Source organism: Ips typographus, linkage group LG12 (assembly GCF_016097725.1).
Source record: "Ips typographus isolate SLU linkage group LG12, UJ_Ityp_2.0, whole genome shotgun sequence".
Lineage (NCBI taxonomy): Eukaryota > Metazoa > Arthropoda > Insecta > Coleoptera > Curculionidae > Ips > Ips typographus.
This window is the reverse complement of record NC_138433.1, coordinates 10,110,000-10,118,275: the sequence shown is the minus strand read 5'-3', so window position 1 is coordinate 10,118,275 and position 8,276 is coordinate 10,110,000. Positions and strand designations below refer to the sequence as shown.

The window sequence follows — 8,276 nt, the reverse complement described above, 5'->3', positions numbered from 1 at the left end:
TTACCGACCCCGCAGAACTGGCGTAACCAGGAGCAGGAAATGAAGAATCCAGAAAGTCATTTACCGCGATATGTAGAGGATCGTCAAGCTTTGGATAGTGATTTAAGGTACCGGAAAGGACAAATTCATAATGGTTGGAGGATTGGTACAAAAAGAATGAAGAGCAGCGTTTCTAAGGAAGACATATTGAAAGGACAGCGCTCAGACTCTGATTTGAAAGTAATCAGAAGATGGTTAGAGAAGGATTTGAAACCGGATTGGCAACAGATTTCCAGATATGGACCAACAGTAAGGGGTTACTGGTTGCAGTGGAATTCGCTTCGCCTGCGAGATGACTTAATTACTCGCAAATGGGAAAGTCCAGACGGAAAACGCTTTGTTTACCAAACAATAGTGTCCAATTCCTGCAAAGAGAATGTGCTGCGAGAACTACATGACAGTCGCGGAGGAGGACACTTTGGAGTAAACCAGACTTTGGCTAGAATAAGAGATCGGTTTTACTGGATTAACTTCAGAAAGGACGTTGAGGAATGGTGTAAACGGTGTGACCAGTGTTCGTTACAGAAGGGATCCATCACAATTCGGGAACTTGAGAGAGAGAAGATGAAACCAAACAACAACCGTATGAAGATGACACTGGACCACAGACCAACTGGTGGCAATTATAAGGAAGGTGATGCTGTCTGCATGTTTCAACCCAGGAGGAGCAAAGGATTAAGTCAAAGATGGCAACGACACTGGGAGGGACCTTACAATGTGGTAAAAAGGTTAAACGACGTCGCCTACAGAGTCCAACGCAGCCCCAAAGGCAAGATGAAAATTGTCCATCTGGACAGACTCAAGAAATACCAGGGACAAGATGAAGCGGATCGGGACGATCAGCTTTAAGAGGGGGGCAGTGTTACGGTTTGGGCCTACTATACTCGAATCGGGATGGAATCGAAGCGCCGCAATATCTGGCCGGGCGCGTATTAAAGTAGGCCACAGTTAGGAAGCGCCACACCTGGAAGATTCGAAGCAAACCGCGAAGCGTTTCGCGGTCATTCTAGAACGTGGTTTGCGAATATAAAAGAAGCGGCGTTGACGACGGCGTGGTAGTTAAGAGAGTAGTGTAGTAGTGAATTTGGGAACGCGGTTAAGTTTAAATAGTGGAATAATTGTGGAGTTGTAGTAGTGTTTTTAGTAGCTGTGTTAATTATTGTACGGAGTGTTTTGAAGTGTAATAAATTTATTAATTGTTGAGTTAAATTGACTTTGTGTGAACCCACGGGAAAAACGTAACAATACAAATAAATCGTGATACTTTATAAATAGTATAAATACTTTATCAGTAGCCACAGCCCAAAAATCTGGTAAGTTGCGTTATCAATATACCTCATTCAATGTCTCTACTCAACTTATTTACTTTGTAGCAAAATTCTTTAAGAAAACACTGGTTTTGCTTGCAAATATTTAATGAGGATGACCGAATCACCTATCTCAAGCCTCTTCATAACACTACCAAACGATTTAAAGTGATAAAAACAATGGACTAGGAAGGCCTGCAGATGTTTGAAGATAAGTTGCTTTACTATACAGGGACCACAAAAGAAGGCAAATACTTCCCTCAAAAGTGATGCAATTTAGTGCCCTATGTGACTGTTACTTTTATTGTATCCTTCTGTTTTGTAGTGTTATCAACACACCATAGTGTTTAAGTGGTTTTACATTGTATGATGTTAATAAAAAGGCATTTTTTATAACTGATTGTCAATGTTTTTTTCCTAGTTCTACGGGATAAGGTAAGTACTGATATTTAATTAGCTCCATTAGTTAACTTAAACATCATTCACCTACAAGGATACTTGTAAAATGTCTACTAACCAAGAATAGTTTATTTGCAAGTAATGTGTAACTCGAGTTCACATTTGATTAGTAAAGGTATGTCGTGTGAAATGGTGTATTGAATTAGAAGCAAATTGTTTCTCTTTAGAGACTTTCAATCCTCGTTTCACCTACCTTTGCTAATTTGGAACTCCATTATTATCCAAACAAACATTAGGTTAGTAAGACAGTAGTTGTTTTTAGCATAGCTTGTATGGTGAAAGGTTTACCCACTCACACTCAATCTGTGGAACAATCACTGTTTATGTGGTAAGACCAGTTTTCTTTGCCACCATTGTACCTAAGCTTTTCACTTGAAGAAAATGTATACTACCTTACCTACCGTACCTTGAACTGTGAATAAATAATTAATACAAATGTTCAGTGTACAAAGTTTTATTTGGAACAATTGAGTGTGTGGAAAAAAGAACACAATTATAATGTTAATACCTAAACCTAGAACAGAACAGCTCATGTAGATAGCTCAATTGAAAAGTTGGTTTTTTGACAATACCTACCCATATACAAAAACTTTTGTCTTTCTGTCATATTCTGTTCCTAGAAGGGGTTTCTCAGAGTTTCACAGTCCCATCAAATTTTGGGATTTAAGTCAGATGTCAACACTGAATTAATTTAAGTTTTAGTTGCAACACTGATGAAGACCCTCGCTGATGATAGTCCATGAAGTTAAGCACATTGAAGCTAAATCACACCACTTTTGAAGGAAGTATTTGGCCCCTTTGTTGTTGTCCCTGTACAGTAGGAAACTTATCTTCAAAGATCTGGCTTCATTGTCCACTGTTTTCATCACTTTAAATCGTTGGGCAGTGTTATGAAGAGGCTTGAGATAGGTGATTCGGTCGTCCTCATTAAATATTTGCAAGCAAAACCAGTGTTTTCTTAAAGAATTTTGCTACAAAGTAAATAAGTTGAGTAGAGACATTGAATGAGGTTATAAATGCAACTTACCAGATTTTTGGGCTGTGGCTACTGATAAAGTATTTTTATCACGATTTATTTGTATTTTCTTCGCATTATGTGGGTAGTAACTCAAAATTATTATTACTAAATAAACTTGTTTTGAATGTTTTGATTACAGAATGACTGACAACGATTTGTTATGATTTTGAAAGGTTGGTAGCACGGCTGGATATAAACTTTCCTTAACGACCGCTTGGCGCGAGAATTTCCGAATTTTAGAGCCGTTTTTCGTCTTAATGGTAAATCTACGGTATTGAAAAAATTACAAGTTGATAGCCGAAAATGTGCTCTACAACTTTTAGTGTGCGAAGCGAAGCAAAAGAGCGAAGTAGTGAAAAGTGGTAAACGTGACTTTAGTGGTTTAAAAATGATTTCTAGTGTTGTAAATTTTAGTGTAATTAGGTATTGAATAAAGTTTCTTGAGTTTATTCAAAGTCTCACGTCTCTAAAAGAACCCCGTAAAGTGTAACAATTTCAAATGGTGAAGCAACAGATAAGTTTTATTGCAGCACATGTGCGAAATTGACCGTTGGGGTTAAAAAATAAATGTGTTCTTTAAAGAAGTTAAAATTTGCTTCGCTTGAAAGAAATTTTGCTGAACCCTAAAAAATTGTTCTTAGTATCAATCGAGTATCTATCTGGCATTGGTTAATATATTTTTGGACTTCTACTAACGATCCAAAATAGTTTCATCATTGCTACTTTGCCGCTTGTATTAAAATCACATTATCATCACATCACCCTTTTTATTTTAAATAAAAAAAATCACTGTAGGTATATTCTTATAAAATTAGAATCGCAATGTGTTTCTAACCATTTTTTATTAATACGACTTTATGTCTATCTACCGTTTCCGAGATTTTGCTACATTTAATGTGTTTTTTTTTTGTCACTGAATCAATGAGGTTATATAGTCCTCATTTTGAGCAATTGTTAAAGTAAATTAATAAAGATAATGTATTTCAGTTTTTATAATTATTGTTTTAACAATCTTCATCTAGCTTACCTTGTGTTCCGATCAGCATACCTGACAACGAGAATTTATTTCATTTGTTATAATTGGCTTTACTACTAAACCTTCTTTTTTAAATTGACATTGCTGACAAACTAATAAATAAACTTCAATTGTTTGTCGTGTGATGTTACAATATTTTCTTTTCAGGTCATAGTCCATAACTGAAATGATTAAAATTATAAGTGTTAGTAGTTTTAACACTTACGATCTCTTTAAATAAAAAGTACATAAACTCACATGCTGATAATAGTATTTACGACTTTTCTTTGTAATTATTAATTATTAACCAAGGGAAAGAGGTTTTGGCAATAACGATGATGATTATAATTACCTCTTTTAAGTAGCAGGTATTTTATTAATTTTGAATTTGAACTGAAATACAAAAGTTATCCGGGATTATAAGCCGTGGTCCAAAGACATCTACACCAGTGAGGGCTGCACATGCGCATAACGGCTACGCATCGGCGCGCAAGAAGTCTGGCGCAAGGTTCGTTTCCACTCCTGATCCAACAAGGTGATCTCTTCCTTTCTGTTGATGATGTTCTCGTGCTTAAAGATCTCAATGGCATCTCTAGTTAATCTAGGATAGTCACGCTGTGATTGATCCAAAACCTCCACCTCTTCAAAACGAATATCATCTCCTCTAGAAAGTGCATGTTCTGCCACCGCTGATTTTTCGGTCTGTCCTAGTCTGCAACTTCTCTTGTGCTCTGCTATTCTTGTGTTGACTCTACGTTTAGTCGTTCCAATGTATGCGGATCCACTGCTGCAAGGGATCCTGTAAACTCCAGAAGCCGATAAAGGATCCCGTTTGTCCTTGGCCGATCTGAGACTCTGTTGTATCGTGCGGGTGGGTTAAAAGACCGTTTTCAGACTCGACCTTATGCTTCTCTAAAATTCTTCCAATCGTATCCGTGACCTTGTGTATGTATGGTAAGCAAGTCCAACCAACTTTCTCTTCAACATCCCCCGTTTGCTGTCTACGTAGTTCGATGTTTCTTGGGCGTGTGGCTCTGTTGAATTGTTGTCTACTGAATCCGTTCCATCCTAAAACCATTTCCAGATGTTTAAGCTCCTTTTCTAATTCTGATGATTCGCAAATCCTTTTTGCCCGCTCCGATAGGGTTTTGATCACTCCTCTTTTTTGGCTAGGGTGATGATTAGATCCACTATTGAGATAACGATCCGTGTGTGTTAATTTTCGATACACCGTGTGAGCCAGTGTTCCATTAGGTTTCCATCTCACCATTACATCCAGGAAAGGTAGACGTCCTTCTTTTTCGGTCTCCATAGTAAATTGAATTCTTGGATTTACGGAGTTTAGATGTACCAAGAATCGCTGCAGTTCGTCTTCACCGTGGCTCCAAACTACAAAGGTGTCGTCAACGTATCGAAACCAGCACTTTGGTTTCTTTGGAGCGGTGTCTATGGCATTTATTTCAAATGTTTCTATAAAATAGTTTGCTATTACCAGACTGAGAGGACTGTCCATTGCTACACCATCATTCTGTTCGTAGAATTCACCCTGCCACTAGAAGTAAGTAGTGGTTAGGCAGTGTCTGAAAAATTTGGCGATGTCCAGTAGAAAATCTCGTTCTATCTGCTCCATAGCCGTTTTGATGGGTACCATAGTGAATAAAGAAACGACATCAAACTCACAAGGAACGTCACCTGGAGATAAAGTTAAGGCATGTAATTTGTATTTGTCCACTGTTGATAATGTCCGCCGCAGATGTGGACGAAACGTCAGGAAGAAATTCAATTTCACCACGGCTTATAAGCCCGGATAACTTTTGTATTTCAGTTCTAACCGGCCGTGAAAGCCTTCATAATTTTCAATTTATTCAAAATAAATCATTACTTCACATACATGCTTTAAACTAAAAAAAATCATCAAAATTGATGATAAAACAAAATTGGTATTTATTTTAGTTTTACATATAAAAACTACTATCAATTCAATTTTATTTGTTCTCCACTTATACAGAGTCTTTTAATTACAAGAGAATCTTAAAGCTTACAAAAAGATCTAAAGGAAAATTTGGCTCGATGCCAAACAAAAAAAAAACTTTACACATAATATGATTTTTTACATCTATAAAATATACTTTCTATTTTTTGGTTAATTTATGCCTTGGCTGTATCCAGATTTTCCCAACGCTTCATGGTTTAAGCAGAAATTTTCCACCTTGTTAAACATTGTCCCTAATATTTAATATTATTTTTTTAAGGGAGCACTGAAAGTACTAACTACTTTTATAAATTATTATTTTAGGCTACGGTTAAAAATATAAGGACTGTAAGTAATTAATATTTATTAGCGTAATAAATAACTCTTCTTTATTTATACATTCATTTATAAGCGTCAAACAAACGTTCTTCCTGCGTAGAAACCTCCATTTTGTTACTAGTACAAAAATAAATTTCAATATTGTACTAGTAAAGAAATAATGTAATTTTGGATAAACGATGAATGGATTTGCTTGACATTGACATAAGTTGGTTGATGTTTAGGAGAAGAAAGATAAATAAGGTTATAGTGCTGGTGTATACAGTGGTAGTCACAGTAGATACGTCGATATTCATCAATTTAAAATGAAGAACGCTTGGAAACAAATATAGTATATAGTAGTCCATGTTACTCGCAGTGGAGGTGAAATCGTAAAAGTGGTGAAAAAACACGCAACCTTCTCCACAATATATTTATTAAACCCTCAAAATGAGGTGAAGGTCAAAATGCCTGACATGTTTCGAGCATATAGATGCTCATCTTCAGAGGCTGTATAAATCTTAATCTATTAAAGAGTACACCGCTAAAGTGGAAAACCTACCTTAGGTTTGGTAAACACCGCCGACTGTCTTTCTAGACGGGGAGAGACAGTAAGACCCAGATTGAATTTACATTAAGAATTTATGTGAAACATTTTAGAGTTAATAAATCTGAAAGTAATTGAGAAGTTGATATTAAAATTTTTATATAAATTAATATAGTTATCTATTATGGGGAGAAAAAAGAAAAAATAAATTGACTACCATTAAATTAAATTAATTAAATAAAATTGACCGGGCTACATTCGCCCTGGGTCAGGGTGACCCTTAATGTTGAACTACAGCCCTTGACAATTCCCACCGGTTCACACAGGCAGTCAGGACAAAATGGACGATTAAGTGGAAGAATTCCAAAAAACCGTTAAGCCCTGATAAGATGTAAAAGCGAAGAGTAGAAAACCGTTGAGATTCGAATTCAAAGGCTATAGGGGGCGCTGATAAACCGTTAACAAAATGACCGAAAGTGATTTACAAAGTGAATACTGACAGACTGTCAAGTGATGCTGTCGTCTGCCAACGTTGTCACTGTAGCGGTATAAGAGAGGGAACCAAACAAAGTAAACAAACGACTTTAATTAGTTGATTAAATTAACTTGAAGGTTTAAGCAAAATTAGAATGGATTATAATTGAAAGACTTGTTTTTTACATGCGCGACGAAGGGGAGCCTGAAGGGAGGAAAGTCACAAGGGGGAGGATAAAGTTAAAAAAACAGGGAAGAAAAGGGGCAGACGTGGTGGCAGGGTTAAAAATTCAGAGACCTGAAGAACGCAATGGCCGGGTGAAGAAGTTGGTCATTCAAGCAGATGTGTTAACTGTCAATGGAAGCATTATTAATTTCCAGAACCTCCAGAAGATTTCGAAGATTGCTCTTTTCACATAGATGTAATGCTTTTTTACCCCTGTTCAATGTTAAAGGAGTGATTAGTAACGGTGAGGTGTCGAGCAAAATTGGATTTGATAGTAGTGTTATCTAAGTTCGGGTTCTGCTGCAATTTATTAGCCTCTCTAGTGTATTCATGGACTCTGGTTGAAAACTTTCTACCTGTTTGACCGATGTAGAGAGCTGTACACTGTGGGGTACAGCAAGACAACCGGTAAACTCCAGATCTCTGAAGTAAGGGAGTGGGATCTTTTAAATTGGAACGGAACCGCCTGGAATTATGTTGAACTTTAAAACAAATGTTGATATTGTGTGATTTAAAAATGTTTCTTAATTGTAATGAAACAGTGCCATAAAAGGGTATGGAGAAAAAGTTGGTTTCTTTATTTACGTCAGGTATAATTAGATCTTTGTTAATGTATTTGTTAAAATGGTTGTAATTAAGTTTGTTTATTAAAAAGGATGGAAAGTTATTATTCAAGGCTATTGTTTTATCCATGAAAGTTCAGTGTTAAAGTTATGTTGGGACATTGGAATGCTGACAAGACGATGGAAAAATGAGTTTAAGGATGCAATTTTCTGGTTGAAGGGAGGATTGGAGTTGTAGGGTATTAAACAATCAGTACAGGTTGGTTTATGGTAGATTGAGAACTCTATGTGGTCAACTGATCTGTAAAGGAGAATGTCAAGGAAAGGTAACATATTTG

The 8,276-nt window shown here is 36.5% G+C and overlaps 1 protein-coding gene across 1 annotated transcript; it reads right to left on the bottom strand.

Annotated features, from left to right (window-relative positions):
* Positions 1 to 4,595: 4,595 nt before the first annotated feature.
* LOC145736241 (uncharacterized) lies at positions 4,596 to 5,351 on the bottom strand. Its single transcript, XM_081990542.1, has one exon. It carries the CDS (start codon positions 5,349 to 5,351, stop codon positions 4,596 to 4,598), a length of 756 nt encoding a protein of 251 aa, XP_081846668.1.
* Positions 5,352 to 8,276: the final 2,925 nt, after the last annotated feature.